This window comes from Palaemon carinicauda, chromosome 12 (assembly GCF_036898095.1).
Source record: "Palaemon carinicauda isolate YSFRI2023 chromosome 12, ASM3689809v2, whole genome shotgun sequence".
NCBI classification, from domain to species: domain Eukaryota; kingdom Metazoa; phylum Arthropoda; class Malacostraca; order Decapoda; family Palaemonidae; genus Palaemon; species Palaemon carinicauda.
In genome coordinates this window covers 599,570-621,655 of record NC_090736.1, presented here as the reverse complement: position 1 = coordinate 621,655, position 22,086 = coordinate 599,570, and the positions used below count along the sequence as shown (strand labels likewise).

Here is a 22,086-nt window from a genome sequence, read left to right as displayed (position 1 = left end):
GGGAGGGGTAGCTAGCTACCACTCCCCTACCCCCTGCTAACTAGCGCGGGGGTAATACACCCTCGTTAAATTCTAATGGCTCGCCATTTCAGCTGCGCTAAAAGGTAAACCCAATGTAAATAGCGTGGTTTGTATTTCGGTTACGGAACAAATCTAATTTTGGTTCAACAAAATGATCATAATAGATATAGAATACAGTACCCTGTAAAAATAAGGATGACTTCAAATGAAACACAGAAAAACAGCACATATACTTTATTTTTCACACCTTTATTTACATGGGTAACCTATTCATGTCTAAGGGGAACAACTTAAAGGTGCAAGAATGATGATGATAATAAACAGGTACCAGATAATAAAGTTCATAATTTTAAAAAATTTACATTATATACATCTAGAGTTTCCGCGACTCAATTTATATGAAATAAATATTCTTTGAAACACATACAATACATCTTTAATATACAAGAAAGGAAGCTAATAAAACTTTTCGGAATGGGCTAATCCATATATTCATGGTGAAGAGACAGCATCTCACATAATTATTATGTATTGTGTGCTATCGACAACCATGCTAAATCCTCTAAAAGATGTTGTAATAATACCTATATACATTTAAAGCCCAGTGTGACATAGTTGAAATTGAAGCAATAAAAACTATATCTATTTTTCAACAAAATTAAATCTTTGGTTAGAAATGCCTCTTTTGACGAGGCAAAATTATATTCATAAAGGTACGTAACAAAATAGAAACACGATGGGGAAGTGCTAACTTTGTTGCGTCAACCGAAACATTGTGGTCTGCCTTGCAAGATACTTGTGCGAAAGGGGAAGGGGAAGAGTGAGTGCAAGACAGCAGATACATAATCACATGGAACAGTAATCATTTACAGATCAAATTAAATACCGTATATGAAACAGTTAAATACATAAACAATGAGTAGCTATATTTTTTAAAGGTAATTTCATGTTTTATTTTCCCATTATCATGACACCTGAGGCAACCCACTTGAGAAACCATTCTCCGTGATCTGCATTTTTTTCAAGTATTTCCAAGTAATTACCTAGAGTAAGGCAGCATTGGCTAACATTTGGTAACTTGAACATGGACAAAAAAAAATAAAATAAAAAATATACGCTCATTAAAACCTCATTATATAATCTCTTAATCTTGAGAACACATAAATACTAACATTAACTTTGTATTGATTTTTGTGATTTTTACACTGACAGTGAAAAATATAAAACATATAAGAAATGCATATGGTTGCCCCAAAAATTCAGATAACTCCTGAATACATAGAGCACCAATGATTAATATATTTCTTTTTTATGACCCAAATTACCTATACGATAAGCCACTTCATATATGTATATATATGTGGTAGGACTTGAGACTTTGACCTTTATGAATATCAAACATGGAGCTAAAAAGAACCCGGATAGGGCAACAAAGACAATAGCATTTTCTTAATAAAAAGAAATGACTTCACTACAAAAACACTTCTCCGTATTTTACGTAACTTGATTTTCATTCCTATCATAAGCTAAGAAACTAGATGATACACAGGGATTGAATAAAACAGAAACTAGGAGGTACACACAGCATTCACGGTTTAGGCAGCCTGTGATATGGGTAGAGAAGGGAAAACGATAATATCTGACTTTCGTCATTAATATTTATCATCATCAAATATCAGTTCACCACTGATATATAAAATGTAAATATAGAATTGAACAAATATACCATTTCTTTACCATTTTTTGAAGTAATACAATACTGCGGCATTGGTATATGCTCAAAAAGAATTCTTTGATATGAAAAATATTTGTTATTCACAATTATTAAAGTCCTTAAATAAAGCTTATTTTAACCACACTGTGGTACAATATTTGGTAGTCAGGCAATCAACAGGAGCTGCTCTTGTAGTCACTGGTGTCCGACAGCTGGCTGGTTTCCTGAGGGACGTGCTTCTTGTCACAAGGTTGGCCCAGCTTCCTGAAAGGCCAAAAAGTTAAATGATTAATAAAAAATATCACTTTTTACTACAAAATTCTTAGCAACTACATTAGTTGAATATTTCTAGTTCAAATATCATCAGTGCAATTTCAAATTTGTGCGCCATAACAGACTACTGTATGCTATAATTCTACTGAGCTATTTATAACATTTTCTACTGAAAAACATGGACATTTATACAAACAATGTTAATGAACAAACATTCTCTGCAATGATCAACTTGGCTCTACCTTACATTAAACAGATGTAGTATTTTATTATTTTGCTATCAAGTGCATTTAAAATTCTAGTAGAGTACAGCACTATTATGGATTAATGAAATTTCTGAGAAATACATTCTTTAGTTTTTGTAGTGTAAGTGTACAAAATCAGACCATAAAAAACAGAAACTTGATAGAAGACTACAAAACAAAATGTGATTGTTTCTCCAGAAAAAAAAAAAAAAAATATTCAGAAGTTTAAAATGGAAACTCAAGCCTAGTTTAGGCAAAACCTCAAGTTGAGATTAGGTACAGCAAATCTCCAGCTAAATTTAGGCAATTATTTTAGCATTTTTGGGTGAAAACTTGACAAGCAAAAGCTTACAGTATATGAATGGTGCTTTTCGTGAAACTTTATGAGTAGCATGCAAGGAAAAACAAAGCTAGGGAAACAATAATTACAAAGTTAAAAAATGAAACGAAAAGAAAGAAAATTGTCTGAGAAAATAAGGCATCTTTCAAAATCACTCTAAGTCTGCAATCAGAAAGAAAATTGTCTGAGAAAATAAGGCATCTTTCAAAATCACTCTAAGTCTGCAATAAACCATAAATAAGGATGAAGAAAAGAGGTTAGTGTGAAAACAAGAAGCTTCACCTTTGGTTTCAAATGAACCCCAGATTCATGAAGAATCCACACTCTTTCAATCAGCAGCAACTCCTTGATCTTTTGACAATTGACATTTAATCGTAAGTAGCATTGTAAACACAATGAAACAAAACATAAAGCATTAATAGTAACCACCATAATTGTTTTCCAAATGCAATTCCAAGCTAAGCTACTGCTTTTTTAGTATGACCTGCTTAACCTCATTTCCAAAAACAGTCTCACTTACAGCTTTTGGTGCTGTGAATTTTCTGCATTAATGATATGTACTAGATAACAAACTATGGCACAATTAAATGATAAATTTTAATTTGACATAAAGATAAACTTAATACAATGAGCAGAGAAAGAGCTATACAGTACTATTTTAGTCTTCAATGAGTAGTTAAAATGCAGTACTGATCCTGTCAAATATTCCAATATCTAGTTGAGACAATCAGGTAAGAAATCTTTCTTTATGGAAATTCAAGCAAAGAAAATAATCCGATCTGTGTATTGTATGTAGAAATACAAAGCTACTGAAGAATGAGTGTATTATAGAAATTTGGTTAGTCATGCCCCAAAGCAACAATCAGCAATGCCTACGGGTGAGTAATGAAGTCTTCACAACTCTTGCGATGGGGGACGACTTACAGCTCCCTGATCTGCTCCAAAGCCAAAAGCAGCTGCGTGTTGGTACGATCCAGTGCGTTAATTCTGTCTTCTTGTGCTTGAATAACTGCATCCTTCTCTGTCATGAGCTCTGACATCTTCATTTGTTCTTTCCTGAATTGTTCTTGCAGTCTGTTCAAAGAAATGCTAAAGGCATTAATGATTTTGAAAACTATCTTATATTAAAATATCCCAACAAAGGAAATATTCTTAGAAAAACATGGTTTTTTTCAGTATTTTAGTTCACTTCAATAAAAGGCAATAGAATAAAACACAACAGCACAGAACTCACTTTTGAATCAGGTCTCTCATGTGTGCACCTTGAACCTCTGAATCCATAGCGTGCTGAGGTAGATGGTACTGATTATCTTGGTGGTTGTGCCGGCTATGTTGGAAACGTGAAGCTGGTTGAATTGGAGGACTGCTGCTTAGGCGGTTACTAGAGTGATGATGATGGAGGGCGTCGGGTAAGTTAGATTGGGCAACCTCAGTAGGGGACAGTTCTGGACCACCAGGACGAACTGGGACATGTTCGTCAGCAGAGACCAATTTGTGATGCATTTCTTCCATAGCTGTTCTCAAAGCCAAGATTTCTTGCTCATACTGGAGGGAAAAAAAAAATTAAACTTTAAAATATTTTTCCGAAGTACAAATACAAAATTTAATCTTTTAAATCAAACAAAATTGATACTGCACTGACACTTTCAGGAATCACAAATTGCCATGAATTATATTTACAAAAATTACAGACTAATAACACCCGAAACACACCTCATCAAGAGTTTTTGTTTCTGATACACGATGGTTTACTCGAGGAGGACGCACACGAGATGGTGGTGGCTGTTGTTCATCACTTGAGGAGTCACTGTCATACTGATACCTTTGTCTTCGTCCACTACCCACTTCTGCTGACTGACGACGAGACGCTTTTGTTCTACGACACTGAGCACCTCCAAGGAGGTCCGAGGTAGAGTGGTGGTGGTCAGGAGCACTGGTAGCAACCACTTGTGTTTGACTTCTACCAGGAGGCAAACACCTTGGATTAGTGCGAGGGGCACCTGACTTAAATGCTCTGTGCTCCAGTGGTGGAGTACACACCAATGATGTACTATCTTCACTGGATGAAGAATGGGCACGCTGCGGTCTACTAGAAGGCATGCCAGGGGTCAAGGGAGGAACTGACTGAAGGTCTTCAACACTGTGGGCAGAACTTAGTGATGAACTGACTGGACTTTGCTGTTGTTGAGAACCTTGATGGAGATGGTGGTGGTGGTGATGATAAGCTAAACGAGGACCTCGGTGAGGTACTGGCCGAGGGGAACTAGTGGCATCTAAATTGTACATAGGATTGTTGAAGGCAAGAGGTGCTGAGTGCTGTGGTGGTGTCAAATGAGGAGAAATATGCATTCCCCCACTGTTATTGCTGCTGTTGCTGTTATTTACAGCTGCATTATTATTGGCTGCATCATGATGAGTTATTGATGGATCCACTGGACTTGATGACTGGCTGTAGGCAAAACTCTGATATCCTGATGATGCAACATTTGACAACTGAGATATAGATGTTTGAGAGCCCTTCATATTTGCTTCAGTTTCTCCCGTAGAATTTCTGTCATTCTCTTCATGACTTATGTCTAATGACTCCTCTGGGTTTCCATTAGACACCATGTGCCCATTTTGATGAGACTGACTATGGCCATTCACTTGTGGATGTCCATTGAAAACCTGTCGGTTATTGTACCATCCAGCATGATTATGAAAGTGATGATGATGACCATGGCCATGATTGTGAACAGGAGAGGATGGATTTTGGGCAGCCTCTGCTGGTATATGACTAAAACTACAGCTGTGGCCTAGAGGATTTAGTTCTTTTGGTTTGCAGTCAGGCTCTAAGGCAGAATAAAGGACATAATCATCAGCAGTATTAAGGTCTATTGCTGGTTTTCTTGCAGAACCCATGAGATAAGTATTCCTGGGTAAAGTAGAAGGACGGGGAGTGGAGGGAGTCTCTGGAGGAGGTTGAAGATTTTGACTTGGAGCTGGAGCTGAGGGACGATAGTCATCACTTACTGTAGGATCATTATACCTGAAAATATTCCTTTGTAAAGATTGATAGCCTAGTCTGTCATCAACTAAACTAGCCTCTGGGCTGAAAGGGGGGCCCGCTGAAGTTGGGGTTTCTACAGGGGTATGAGATGATGACAGTCGCTGCACTATATTGATGTTTGGCTGTGTTTGTGCAACACTAACTTCATCAAGCAGAATGCGTAACTTTTCTAAATGCCTTTGCTGGGAAGTGTTAATGTTAACTTTAGTTGAGGAAGAGGACAACTTACGTAATGCTTCCGAGAGGAAAGTGTGAAGCAAAGAAAGCTCTTTCCCAACATCTATATCTTTATCATATTCCAAGACTCTGTGGTCATGGGTTGCAGGACTAGAAATTTGCTTCAAGAAAGTCTTCATTTGTGCTTGCTCCATTTCAATGAATTCATTCATGAATTCCATAAAGTTCTCCTTACCCTGGAACTTTGTGAAGTTGGCAAGTGTTTGAAGTGTTTTGGCAATAAGAGTCAGGTTCCTGGATGCTCTTTCATCAGGGTATTCTTGCGTTATGTTGAACAAAGAGGGTGATAGGATGGCAGGACACAAGAATCTCAAGAAAATAGAGGCAGAAATTAAATTGTCACTCAATGATGCCTTTCCAATACTAGCTAGACGTTCTCGGTACATGCAGAAGCATTCTCGGAGTTCCAAAGGAAAGTATGGATGAGAATTAAGGACTCTTGACCAAGTCATCCGTACTATTGACAAAAGGTTTTCCTGCTGTTTCTGGAGGGATGAGATCTGTGGTACTTTCATTGGATCAACCTGAAGAAAAAAGAATAAATTATTTTAGTATTTTTCATAAACTATGTAAAAATACCAAATTTCATTACAAAAAACTCTAAACAATGAATCCCAACACCATGAGGAATATGAACAAAAGTGCAGACCAAAAATTACAATAATAAATCTTGAATGAAAAGGCATCTTTATAAAGCAGCTCTTAAGACTTGAATATAAACATTTACTTATAAAATTTATTCTCTTAGTATAAAAATATAAGACTTTAAATTACAAAGTCAATAGCTTAATTGACTACTTAAAATTAATACTCACTTCACAATCAAGGCCTGCCTCAACGACTTTGTTGATAACTTGTCTTAGAGTATCTAGCAAATATTTATCGCCAACTAACTTCATGAAAGCTTCCATGGCCTTTGTAGCCAACGAATTACCACGGAACAACAAGTGAGAGTCATCTGGAATAAAATTATATACACAATTGTCAAATGGAAATTACATAATAAAAGTACTACCTCAAAATTTACTCTGCATAGTAATCCAAAATCAAAGTATTTTAAGGGACTTAGAACATGATATTATTGTTTAAAATGAATGGTATTTCCCCCCTTTAGTTTTCCCTCAGATAGTCTCAACTAAACTATCTTAAAAATTTTTGCAACAACTTTGAGACTTGACCTTATAGTTGACAATATTTTCCAAATTTAGGTAGGCCTGACCACCCATAAAATATTCATGCTATGCACTTTCAAAAGTCTACAAGAAATGACAGCCATCTGAAAATTATAGCAAAAGTCTTTTCTGCATAGTGATTAAAATATCAAAGATGAAGTTATACTTTAATGAACACAGCAAAGATAAACAAACAAAAACAACAGCAATAATGTTGGATCATTAATGCACAGAAGGTAACTAACCTATTCTCTCAATTTCCATCATGACAAGGTCTGCTAGGAAGTTACGTGCTAATCCTTCTCTCTGCATTACATGGACCAGTGCTGTGGCGATGTCTTCTTTGGCCTTGACACTAATGATGGGTTCCAGAACTTCGCAGATGACAGCATAGTTATTCTTGATATACTGTGAGATAAAATCAATAATGAATAAAATATGAATAAAAATGATTGCCAATGCTACTTTTGAGAAACAGAACAGCATTTTTACACTTACAGATAGTGCAAATACTCAATTCATAGTCTATGTATAAAAATACTATCAAATCATATATAATTCTGCTGAATTCCCACTATCATGAAGGACCTACATTAACAACACAAAAAGGGAAGTCATAAGATGAAGGCAAGTGTACATATACAAATATGTTTAAGCTCAAATATCATCAGCTGACCCATCAGACCTATTAGAAGATAATGGTCATATGATGAGACCTACATCATAGATATTTAAATACTGCTTAAAAGATAAACAGCATCAGCTGACATACTAAAGTGGATTTTTTAAGGGACCAAACATTGTTAAAAATTATGTAATGCACAGAAGAGAAAAAATAGCTTCGCAAAATCACAATTACCTGTAAGAAATCACAGTACAGCTCTATGGGAAGAATATCAATTGTCTGGAATTTGCACTTGATCCTCAGTGCCGCTTGTTCTTTGGTATTGGCTCTGTCGTGAAGGACCTGGTACCACTTCTCTATGTGGGATCGACTGGTTACATTTGATACAGGGATGTTGACTTGACCCACTAGGAAGTTCTTTTCCTGATAAAATCAAATTAATAATTAATTAGAACTCAATATGTAGTCCAACAGAACCATTGCTTCTGAATTAAATCTTTAATCAATAGTTTTTAATAATCTTAAGATTCATGAAATATGCTCTGTAGCACTTTATGGGAGTGAAGAAAGAGATGATTCCTACCTTCTTTCTTTTCTTCTCTCCTTCTCTGTAAAGGGAAACTGTGATGTTCTCTACAGAAGGCAAGTTGTGGAACTCAAACTGCTCTCCCCAGAAACACATCTCACATTTTTGTTTACTAGAAGTGCGGGCGTACAAGGCATTGTCAAGCAGTAGTTCACAAAAATACCTGTAACATAAAATGTAAAAGTTAAACACTGCAAACGGTGGCATAATAAGTGCTGTAATATTTATGCAATAAAACAGTGAACTCAGTTTTAGGATCTATCTTTAGAGCCCAGTTTTTATGGCTATTTTCCCCTTTCCATGAAAATGTATACAATTACTCTTTCACGTTGCATGTAAAATGAAACATGCATCTTAAACATCCAATAAAAAAACATCCTATTCTCAAACTGAAAATTATACACAGTACAGAGTATCTATCAACTACTATAAATTGAAGTTCATGCATTGGTTATTGGAAAATCCTATTTCTGCAATATGACAGTAAATCATACACTGTTCATTAGACTAGAGATTCTCTCATTACTGAAACATTACTGAAATAAAGTACAAAAAATTTACTTTTTCTTATTAGTGACTCCTTTGGCTTCTAAAATGAAAATCTTGAGAGAGTTTTCCGTTCTCCTGATGTTGTCGTAATTGGGATTGACGGCTTTCCGAAGAGAGTCCACCCAGCGATCTCTCTCGTCAGCTGTTCTACAGCTGAAATACCTTGTGCCGGTGGGGGAGGTTACCTGAAGAAAAAGGTTAACCAATTAAACTGTGAAATGCCTTCGATTATATGCTACATAGCCAAATGTTCTAACACTGCTAGGTAGGAAATACTGTTCTAATGTTGTGTGCATAAATATTCGAAATTATTCCAATATTCTAGGTTCTATAAAATAATTTCGTAAGAGATCATCCATTTCATCAAATAAATTAGAAGACATACCTGGAAACAATGGTCTTGTCCAAGAATACTGGCATGAAGAGGTTTGATTGTGACCTCACCTGTAAACATATTAACAAATTAAATGTCTAGTTGTGAATTCTAGTAACATATCAGTATTTAACAAATTTATAATTCATAACAGCATCATAGTGATTTTATGATCCCATTCTTGAAACTACAAAAATTGAACTAAAAAAATCAAATTATCAAAACTCAATTTCTGTTAATTAGAACTTACTGGCAAAAATTTAACTAAAAAAATTCAACATATCAAAACTCAATTTTTCCATGTTAATTAGAACTTACCAGCAAAAATTGAACTAAAAAAATCAATATAATTATCAAAACTCAATTTTTCAAGTTAATTCGAACTTACCAGCGGCCAGATCGAGTGTATTCATCATGTTGTGACTAGACAAAAGGCTCTCGTGCGACCGAGAGGACCGGAGTCGGGCGGATCCCAAACTGAGGGGGTCGCCCTCCAAGAGGCCCCCAACACCGCCCTTTCCACCGCGTCTTGTGCGTTCCAACTTGGTGACAGACTTCGTCCTCTTCAGGGGGTTGCTCTTGAACGAACGCTTGCTGAAGAAATTCTGTCGAGATGAAAAGGGACATGAGGAACAGATTCTTAAAACAGTTCCGAAGCTGAAATCTTAACTCCGTTGAACTAGGCTTCATAAGTTGATTAACAGACACACACACATATATATATATATATATATATATATATATATATATGTATAGTTTTAAGGTAACTGTTGACGCGGCTAAATTCTAATCTCAAATCCTAAAGATTCTTCAACATGCTTCTTCAACTGTTTACAGTACTGAGACTGGCAATAATGCTGTACAATTTAGAAGACATGACGTAATTGCCGCTATTAGATCAGTATCACCTTTTATTAGACATTGCGATTAAAATCTCACACCATTCCTTAATTATAAAAGAATTTCCATACCATGTCATAGAAATCAGACACACACAAAACAGTAAATAAATCACGAATCACAATGAAACAATCATTTTCAACACTTCCTATTTCCAGTTTGCATAACAAAGAACGAAATTCGATAATAACCTATTAAATGAAAACCGACGGGTGAATGCAGTCGTTGTCACTTGAACGAATAAGACCGAGCACTTGACTGGCGAATGATTTCTTTAATAAGGATAGCGTAACCCCATGACGCAAATTGTTAGCAGGTCATGGCTGGCTACAGGATGTTGACGTTTAGTTATCTAAAAACGATATAGTTTTTATCCTTATTCTGTTACGGCCTAAGGTCTCCTTACTGAAACGTGCGTGGTTAACCGCTATTACACATAGGTTACTTGTTTGACAAATATAAACAATTTCTGACGAAGTGGATTCAAGTGGAGAATTCCTTTACTGGCGTATAAAGAAATGGTAGTATTTCAATATAAAAAGTACAAGACATGTAATAAAAGTAATGCAAAAGCAAGAAAAAGATTAACATCGTAGCTACTAAGCTTCTTGCAACTAATTCTAGGACAGAAAACCAAAAAATGTCGCCACTTTAGGATACTTAGAAAGCCGGGTAGTAGAAAAAATTCCTTAAAACTTCGTCCAAATTGGTACATTTGATTGCAACACAAAATGTTTATCATAATTGCGACCAATAAAAGTTGGTCATTGATTAGCCTAAGGTAAGAGGCCAGCAATTCCTTTGGGATTTTAATCGTTCCAATTAAAATTCCTAAAAAAATGTCAGCTTTCTGTAATCGAAAAACACCACGGGAATCCCCAAACATTTCAGCAGATTCCTCTACAACAGCCCTGAACAAAAGTTTCTTGAAATCAACGTTTAAATTAGCAACGGAAACATTTTAGAAAGTGGACTAGCCGTCGGAAGTGACCTAAAAATTCATTAATAACTCTCTCCTTTCTAATCTTCCATTTTCAATAACAAACAACCCCCCACTCCCCCCCCCACAACAATAACAAATTCCCACTTGAGCGTAAACTATGAACCACACATAATACGAATATTGGCTTGCATTTATATTTTTCAAAGGATATGAGTACACTGTAATGAATTAAATGTTACACTGTAATATGAGAGAGAGAGAGAGAGAGAGAGAGAGAGAGAGAGAGAGAGAGAGAGGGGTATTTCAACATTGAAAAGGGGAGGGACAGCAAGCTCGTGCCCGCCTGTGAGGCCTGAGGCGACAACGGACGAAGGCGGACGATTAAACTCTACGACGACAGAAGGTGGCGGTAGAGGATGCCGTGATCATTACACTTACGGCTATATTATTGCTGATTATAATTATTTTGGTGAATGGTGAATCTATAATTGGAATAGTGAGTCATACGAGAGGGTTGGAGGAAATCCTGGCGGTTTCTTAAAATTCAATGAACCCAAAGAATGTTTTTAATAACAAGCTTTATACGATATGTGCCCTCAAGATTATGCACGCTTTCTGAACAGAACAAAAATAGGCAGTCACTACGAATCAGCTTATTACAAACATTATAGCTATATCGTCCTATAGGCTTTAAGCAGATAATCAGTGCAAAATTGAAAAAAAAACAGATCCAACCCGGGAGAGTACCTCAACCCAACATCCTGTCTCAGGACAAAATTGCCCTTCTATACAACCCCCCCTTCCACCGTGCAAAATCCTAGCGTTACTCTTTGTCTCCCTTTGAGCACGTGCGTCACTCCAGGCATTGTATAAAAATGTGCATCCTGCCCACCCGTTCCTACCTCGCATTGTAGAGACGATTCATGGCCGGATACGGATACGATTAAACAAAAGGGATACGAACGGGTATTAAACCGAAAGGAGTTCACTTCCGGTGATTTTTCCTCGTACAAGGAAAAGTATCTAAAGAAAAAATAGATATACGTGGATTCTTCACAACGAAGTGACATTTTCCGGTCTTTCCTTCCTCACTAAGAAATTGGAATGTTATTACCGAACATAACCTTCAATAAACTATTTATATATATATACATATATATATATATATATATATATATATATATATATATATATATATACCTTAGTTGATAAAAAAGTATAACTGGATGGTCTGTCTATCAAAGATCAACCATACACCTGCCTCACTCATAAGATGAAACAACTAACAGACTCAGCGGAGAAATCGCAAGGAAGATAGATTTTTCTTTTTTTTAAAGAAGCGTATTCCGAATCTTGGAATATAAAAAAAATATCATAAAACGCCTCTACGATATACCCGAATTCCCCGCCCCCCTTCCCCTCCTCCTCTCATGACTGCCTCTATTCATTTGACGACATCCTCAATTTGGCGCCAACCTCTTTTAACGAGCTTGTCTTGTGCTAAGAAGGTCTTCCTCCGACCCAGCAAACCTTCGCCGCAAATTCTAATGAAGACGAACATACACGAAGACATGTTGCAGATGCACGTCTCCCCGAGCATAAACATCACATTAGAGAGAGAGAGAGAGAGAGAGAGAGAGAGAGAGAGAGAGAAAGATAAATAGTGATATATTGAGATCAAATCAATCTGACAAGTGACACGTAATGAATGCTCGGAAGAATATGGTAGACAAAGGTGATTAGGAGTGGATAAGCTAAACTCAATGGAAATGGAGGACGTAGGCGAACACAAGGACACAATGACAGGCAAATAATGGGCACAGGAAGATAGGTGTTGGGGCGTTAGAGAGAGGAAAACGCATGTACAAGTGCTGCTATAATGCTTGCACATATATTGTGCTTTCAAACGAAGAAAACAAACATGTACTTAAAAATATTTAAGGTAATTCGATTTTAGGTACATGGGCCATTATCTTTTTAAAAGACGTGTCGGATAAATGCATATATACGCAAAACCCTGCTTGATACATATACGTAAATCGAGAATAAAGATCTCGCCATCAACTAATCCTCAAGAAACAAGAACGAGAACAAAGATGGAGATTATGAAGATATGGAAAAGGATTATGTTCTCACAAGATAAAAAAGAAAAGAAACAACCAGCACAGTCATACAACCTAGATTTACAACGACAGCCATTTTCTTAAGAAGGTTAAAGGGTTTACAGAGCAAGACCTGTCGCGTCTGTTTAATATCCAGGGCAGACCTGAGGTGCCAGTCATCCTCAGAGGAATTACAAGGTGACCGAGGGACGATTGATTGATTGACCTGTTTTAAGAATAAAACAGGTGACTGATCAGGTCATCTCCGCCGATATTGAGGTAGGATTAAGCGCCGTCCTCAAGATGGCAGATCATAACAACAATCAATCAAAGAGTTGCATATCTTATTTTGAGGCGATAATGGTTATTCTATACAAAATACTTAAAATAATCTTAATGGAATATTTACGGGATACATTATAAATCATAATGGATGTTTTAACTTCTCATTTCTTAATAAGTAAAAGGTAATACCAAAACAATAATGATCCAAACAAGATACATATCTAGTCCACAAAACAGACATGAAATTAATCAATGAAAAAAATTGTCCAAACAAGAAATGATAAAAAAACAACTACAGTACAGAACATATTGCTGACCATGACTCAACTCACAACTTCCACTAAAATGAATCCAGAAAAGATAGCGCAACACGGGAAAGGGACAATGAACCGGAAATATTTAATCATTTAAGAAAACAATGGTTTTCCTAATGAAAAACTAAAAAACCCAAAAGAGCCAACAAGGGAAGGCAGACCATGTGTTTCGAGCAAATCCGTTATCAGTAGGATCGAACACAAAAGGTCACTCCGGATGCGAATATAGAACAAACGCCTACGCTGGGTTCCCTAAAAAGAATAACGATTGGTGTGTCCCGTTGCGTCTTAAGCAAGAGAGAGGGAAAATATAAATCTTATGAATGGTGCTTAGGATTTCATTAGTCTGTTCCCTTGTATTTTTAATTGTGTGGTATGACGTAATGTAGTTCTCCGAAGTAAGATCTCAACGTGTGAGAGAGATTTCCAGAAAGTTTGGAGAGAGAGAGAGAGAGAGAGAGAGAGAGAGAGAGAGAGAGAGACTGTATCGAAGATATTGGGGCCAAAATCATACAAGAGCAAAAGTTTCTTTTATGCATCAGGTGAACAATGCCTTTTTCCAACCCCAATTTAAGGTTGGTTTTACACACACCCCCTCACCTCGCCCGGGAGTCGACCCATGCCAAATAAACCAACACAAGCGTCGACCGCTTGCGCGTGATTATTACAATAGCCAGGGGAAGAAGCAGAGTTGAAAGGGGGTGTGAGGGAGTATAGGGTGGGGCTGAGAAGGAAGGGAGGGGCATACGGAAGGTGGTTGTTATCACAAAAGGAGCCGCCGGAAATCTCATCACCAACCTTCTCATCCTTATCCTTGTCCTAACATCAATCCTCCCCTCTTCCCAGACACACCATGAAGACATCAAATCGAAATTTCCCCATTCCAGTCTTTTATTCAGGTTACGTTTTCCATCTATGAAAAAAATCGGATACCAAGTACAACTACAAAGGAGGGCAGCATGAATATCGAACAGATGAAACTTTTAATTCATAGTTGATAAAATCAAGACTGCGACCAATGAAATCGGGAACTAAACACTAATAAGGGCAGTGAGCCTTCAGTGTTCTAAGCTCATCAGTTATTATTCCTATATACGCCTTAACTAGACTAAAAGCCTCTATTCCCTCACCATCGTTTCATAGACCTTGGTTTCACCTGAACGCTCCAAGGTGCGTACGTGAGACGTTGTATTTGCAGGAGACTATGTTGTTTTCCCACTCGTCACGGCATGAGATCACATCCTGTGAACATTAACATCACCTCTAAAAACGCAATACTTTTCTTTCGTTCTCCGAAACATAAAAAAGGGGAGAAAGCGAAGAGAATGTTTTAGATAAAACAAAACAAATTACATGCTGAAATAATAAATAGTAGTCAACCTTGAAGAGAATTATAAATAAGTACACAAGTTTTTGAATTGTGAGTGTATAATAAAAACCATCATCATCATCTACGCTTATTGACGTGAAGGGCCTCATATTGCATACACATATATATATATATATATATATCCTGTATTTAAAGAGAGAGAGAGAGAGAGAGAGAGAGAGAGAGAGAGATCTGGTAGACTCCAGAAACACTGTAATCAAAGCAGCCCACAGTAATCAAAACACTCATCTGAGAGAGAGAGAGAGAGAGAGAGAGAGAGAGAGAGCCATATACACTTCACTACCAAACCAATGGCGTTGCAATGGGGCCATAAGGACTACCCACACGTGTTATAACCTCCGTGTTACCACCTTTATTGGATCAAATGTCGATCGTCTGCAAGCAAATGAGCCCGCGCCTGGAAGTCGTCAGGAAAGTGCCAGGAGGGGGGGAGGGGGGAGGGGAGGAGGGTCATTAGGAGGCCCTTCGGAAGGGCGATGACAGGGATAAGGTCCCAAGGGGTTTTGGGAAGGGGGGGGGGACTACATTTAGAAGGGATGTTTAATGTTAATATCGTTGAAATCGTTGAGAACCTGTGTTGTTTAATGTACTGCCCACCTATTGGAAGGCGCAGAAAGGTCAACATCAGCTGTACCCTAATTCAATTCAATTTTAACATAATCAGGTAGCATAAGGCCAACGGCTTTGTACTGATGATGATAAATATAACAATAGTTATTACAACGAGCAACTGCATTTAGCTTGAGAGAGAGAGAGAGAGAGGAGAGAGAGAGAGAGAGAGAGAGACATTTTCACAGTCGTTACAATGTCATGACCTCAGCAAAATATCAAACTTGATCTTTAACCTTACGATTTGACCTGAGCACAAACACACTCTGGAGTCTGCCTGCAAGCTTCCAAGAGTTCAAAACCTTATCAGGAGGACACAGGACTACTTGCATATCGTGTATACACTAAATTGGAAATTGCTTTCTGGTTCTTTGTAAAAGCAAAGATTTCTTTGAGACCGATAAAGCCACCGGTTGAAACAGATCGCAATCAAGTATGAATAAGCAATAAAATGAACATTTATATTACCTTGACTAAGTGATTCTCTCTCTCTCTCTCTCTCTCCTCTCCTCTCTCTCTCTCTCTCTCTCTCTCTCATAAATTAAATTGTGTGCGTGTATATATATAATATATATATATATATATATATATATCAGGTAACCTGCGATATCATCACGCCTCCAGCCATTTCACTTAAAAGTCCAAAGAGCACACACATCCAATTACCGATTTGCCAATGTGATAGAACGCGCCGCCATCATCCCAGCAGAGAGCTTCTTGGGCTACCGCCGTATATCTGAAGCATCTTGGAAGCTCGTCTATCGTCCCACGAGCCTGAGAGCACTCTCTTCCGTTTCACGGGGAATTCGGATCATTTTCAAGGCCTGTCTTAGGCATTTCACGAGCAAATGGACTTGATTTAACACAAATGCCAAAACCAGAATGAATAGATTTTCTTTGTTTCTAAATCACCAAGCATCCAGTATACCACAATAAACTCAATTTAGAACCTTAATCTGACCAGTACGCGTGTTCACTACTCAATTTTTTGTCACACAACCGACGAGACTTCACACAACACTGGAAAACCACAACAGTCACGACAATATCTAGCTTTGGAGGTTGAGCAACACGAGAGAACTGGTGACAAGAGAGGGTTATAACTAGATTTGGTACACAAACAGGATGCCGCTCTTGCAGAGGATGATAAAAAAAAAATGAGGGAGCTGTTGGCGATGAGATGTCATGTATATTTACGTAAGTGAAAAATGATGGTCTTTTACGTCGAAGAATAATTCTTACAAATGAAAACGTAACACGTCTTTGCTGTTATGTCACCCACTCATTTAACATTCAGCGTTTTCCCTAACATAGAGATATCAACAATAAAATATTGAGTGAAGGCAATATAGAGCTCAATAAAAAGTCAAGTTCTTGGTAGAGTGGAGCTCAACCCACAATGGTCACAACAAACAACTTTTTTTCAAGAAACCACTTCAAATTAAACACTGCGTCTGACCTCCAAACCCAGCTGGATACGTCACTGTCACAACAGAGCTTTGCATAATGTACAGTTAATATGTATACAGAATAGGAAATGCTACTCTTTTTTTCACGTTAAAGCGATTCTACGTAACCTGATAACGTAATCGATTCGCCCCTTAAGAATTTCCTCTCGTGTTTAAAAATAATACATGTTTTATCTTTTGTTACCCTATCTACGTTAAAATACTCACAAAACCAAGAGTTTGCAAACTTCTACATACACAAAAAATTAAATTATTAAGAAAATAATGAGCTAGACAGACATAATCTTTATAAAAAAAAAAAGTACAAGTATCATCAACGCATAATGGAATCGTACTAAAACGCTCGCTTCAAATGACTTATAGGAAATGTATTGATTAACGAGTTGAAAGTAGACATGAAAAAGAGATTGCTCTATTCGTTTCTTTGTCTAGTGAGTGCGCGTGGGAATCAGTATGTGAAAGGGGCAATATAAATAATGAACAGACATATTTGTTAATTCATAACACCTAACATTTAATTATATATATGTATATATATATATATATATATATATATGAATCTGACATTTTTTTTTCATGAATGCTAATTCAGTCAATCTAAATGCCACAATTATTAAAATCAATAGTCTTCGCCGTTATCATCATCCTTAATAGTAATAAGCCTAACCAAAAGACCTTTCAATGGCACCAAACAAAAGCGTAGTATTGAACTCGAAAAAAATGATAATAATAACAATGATAAACTTGACTTATACCAACGATCTATTAGCAATCAACATGATAGTAACGTGACAAACCCGTGATCCATTTATAACACTAAAGACAATGCTAATGACAAACTGCCTCTGACATCCTAATGAGATGTTTTGTACTGGCATATGTTTCCTTATCGTCTTGTAAGGTAATTCATTTTCAAGGGCAAGTCTATTCGATCATCGATTATATGAAATAACTTAATCTTACCGTCTTTAAGATTGCTAATTAACAGAATCGTGTAAAGTAAGAACCTCATTGGATTAATATTCAAGAAAATGTTGCCTCTTTTTAAAACTAATATCAAAATCATTATACTTGATAAAACTGTTAATACTATCAGACAACATTTATGGCAACTTTAGCAAATATCTGGTAAAATTTAGTATTACATTTGAAGAAAATTAAAAGTATGCATTGTATTTATGACCTTAGATAATATTTTTTTTACTTTAAAAATGTTGAGCAACATCAAAACATTGAAATAAATTCTGTACAAGAGTTTTCTGTACTAAAACTCCCACATATCATTTCCTATTCTTTTATACTAACAAAATAAAAAATGTATATTTGCATAGTTAAAAGAGACATTTACAACAAATAAATATTCTTACCACTAGTCTGTTGGGCGTAGAATCGGTGGGACGCGCGCCCAGAATGGGCGTAGCGGGGGGCGGACCCACGCCTGTCCGACCCACATGCCTTCTCGTAAGAAGTGTCTGCAAAAACCAAAGGAAGAAATTAGCGTTTGTTTTTTGAGTCTCACACGAACGAAAAAAATTAAACTATGAATTCATTGTTAAAGGGTATGATAATAATAATAATAATAATAATAATAATAATAATAATACGAAGATGATAATTATTCCTTCTAATTGAAACATACAAAATGAACATGAAACCAATCCCAGAGACAGAACAACACTTCATAAAATGTTCAACTGTCACATGTTTCAGAGTGCTGCAATACTAACGGTCTCTCTCTCTCTCTCTCTCTCTCTCTCTCTCTCTCTCTCTCTCTCTCTAATACAACTCACTTGTTTGTTAACAGAACTTTCTAGTGGTCGACATGTATACACAAATGACTGTATCTATTGTATATGCATGCTCAACACGCCAGTCACATACAGTAATAGTACTCATGAATAACTCATACCAGGCGATGGAATATACCGCCTTCAGTACTGTGTTCACCACGTATGAAAATAGTAATGATCTTTAAAGACAGAACCAAAAGATATGGGAAATTATTGTTGACATCACCTCCAGACAGTCTTGGGAGTTAAAAGACATAAATTAGTTCCTCTGAAATGAGATACTGGTGAGTCACTCAAAATTTACCCCCAGAATTAACCCAGACAATGACTTCAATGAGCAAATTGGTTGGGACAGCTTCCCAGCTGTTGGTTTTCACCCGAAGAGGGGGAGGGTGGCTGGGCGTGGCGAGATTTAAAGTGAAGGGGAAACTTAGGATGCACACAATAATAGAGATAAAAGATGATGATGATGGGTTCACAGGAAGAATTAACAATGAAATGAGTGAAATGAATCACAAACAATTGGAAGATCAAGAAATACATGAAACTAATAAAGAGAAAATTGACTAACGTTGAAAGCAGGAACTTGATTGTAGAATGCACAGGCACACGTGCTGGTGAAAAAGTAGGTCTTTGACAAGGGTGTGTTATGTCTCCGAAACTTTACTATGTGGATGGAGTAATAAGAAAAGAACGGAGAATACAGTTTAAATATTATGATAAGAAAATGGGTTGAGAATGGAAGGTAGAAAGTACTGATTTGGGATAGTGATGAACTGCAGAAAAAGGGATTTTTTTCTTAAGTATGTAGATGGAAAAAGGGTTATAATGTTAAATAAAAGTATGAATAATGCAAAATAGATGTACATATAGGGAGGAGTTATAGAGTAAAAATAAAATAAGAAAATAGGAGTCAGAACAGGTTTAGCTATATACGTGTATATAAAAGCCCAGGAGAGACTTGGAAATATATATATATACATATATATATATATATATAGAACGACATCAATACCCGCATCCAAACACACATTAATGTCATGAATTAATAAAGACAACCACTTATGTAAATCAAGGCCCAGCACAAACATACATACACCCATCACACTCCTTTCCCTTTTAATCCGTAGCCCATCTAGGGATGTCACTTCATATTCTTACGAAAGTCTGAACGAAAAAGGCGTTAACAAAAACGACGTGGGGGGAGGGGGGGGGGTTGTCGGAATTGACAGGGGTGGGGAGGGGGCACCAGTGGAAAAAAAACGGTCACCTCTTCTTCCCTACGTCAAAGTTGACATCCATATACAGTGTTGGGGCGAGATCGCTTATAAAGAGGATATCATGATTAAAAGTGGTTTGACAGTGACGTGATACAGGGGTATTTCAAGGATGACTGACGCGTCATTTTATCAACAACAACAACAGCTTACAGTAGTAATCCAAGTCACTGGCGTGAAACAAGGGTGCTATTAACACTGCCAAAAGGATCAGTAACAACAAAAATAAAATATCAGCCAAAAGAAGATTTATGCAAGACGACTGAAAAAAGATAAAAACAACTATAAAAACGCGAAGTAAACTTAAGAAAAAAAGGTGTAGGCGGAGGCAGACAGGCAATGACCGGGAGGGGAAGGGGAAAGGTAGGGGAGATAATAAAGGACCCCATTGTGACTGTGTTGCAAGCCAGACCTGACCAGATTCCCACTCTCTTTTTTGGCACGCCCGACGGTGAACACCAGTTGAATTATGGCATCTCCCGAGACATCCGATATTAATATCCAGGAGACAAGAACTTGCTTTTATGTGCTCACCCAAGCTTCCTACATTGACCTTCCTCGATGATACGAAAACAAAAATATCAGGACGAAAACAAACAAAATATTTCAAATCGGTTTTCGAATTACAATGTACTTGGAAAAGCCACTTATAGTTAAATATTGGTAATATCACTGAAGTTATTTTAATAATTAAATAAGAATATCATCAAGTTTTACTTGTAATTTGGTTATTTTAGTTGTTAAATAAGAAAGATATCACTAGTTTTACTTGTACTTTAGTTACTTTAGTGGTTAAATCTGAAAGACATCACTAGTTTTACTTGAACTTTAGTTTATCACTATCCAATGATGCTGATTACTACAGTAACTGCTCTCGCTACAAACCAGTGCTTCCACCTTCAGATTCAAGACCGTTAACCGCCTAACTTCAATAAAAAAAAAAAAAAATCCGTTCCACATACTCTCATTTCAAAACAACGAAGAGCAACAATAACAAACCAAGCATGGGTCACGGCCATCACACAATTCAATTAAGAGACTGACTCCTCCTCCTCCTCCTCCTCCTCCTCCTCCTCCTCTTCTTCTTCTTCTTCTTCATTTTCTCCTCCTCCTCTTCTTCTTCTTCTTCTTCTTCTTCTACTAAAGGCCGGCGCGTCCCTCTTTGAGATGCCAACATAGATCCAGAGGGAAATCATGGCGAGGACCAGATCGTATTCCATTGCGCGTCTAATGACCAAACAGCCTTCGGTAGGGACTATGCCCAAGGGCGATGCTGCCAAGGCGGCGGAATGTGTGGATTATTTTTACAGATGCAGCTTTTGGGGGTTATCGTATGACCAGCAATTATGGATAACCAAAAACAGAGGATAGATTATATACTTATTTAATGATGAAGTTACTTGATATACTTAATGGCACAGATGTTAGGCAAATTAAATTACATCAAAGACATTAGCTTAGCATTTCATTCCGGATAGAGTTAGTTCATTTATAGGAAAAACCATATGATGAATTAAATCTTTTTCAATAAAATAGACTAAAATTTCCAAATGAAAAAATGTAAAAATACAGCAAAATAGTATTTCAAAGGGTACTCACAGCCATTATTACTAGACAAATAAAAAATTGATCTTCAACTACGGGAGGTCGAACTCAATCGATAACGACCGTTAAAACCGGCCTGAGGCATTTGGTGTATAATGAAAGCTGATTAATCACATGGGGGTAAAAATAAAGGGAAATTTTCCGCCCTAACCCTTGTATGTTAGTTGGTAAGCAGAAAGTTCTATCTTTATATTGGATACAAAGATCTGTTTTAATGT

At 36.9% G+C, this 22,086-nt stretch overlaps 1 protein-coding gene across 1 annotated transcript; it reads right to left on the bottom strand.

The window, feature by feature from the left end:
• Window positions 1-240: 240 nt before the first annotated feature.
• Window positions 241-21,483, bottom strand: raskol (Ras GTPase-activating protein raskol). The gene is given in 15 exon segments (XM_068383677.1): window positions 241-1,999; window positions 3,518-3,667; window positions 3,828-4,138; window positions 4,307-6,403; window positions 6,695-6,837; window positions 7,297-7,459; window positions 7,911-8,099; window positions 8,260-8,425; window positions 8,824-8,996; window positions 9,197-9,255; window positions 9,573-9,789; window positions 18,564-18,620; window positions 18,622-18,668; window positions 19,291-19,415; window positions 21,308-21,483. Coding segments are annotated over 15 exon segments (4,164 nt in total). The 3' UTR covers window positions 241-1,908.
• Window positions 21,484-22,086: the final 603 nt, after the last annotated feature.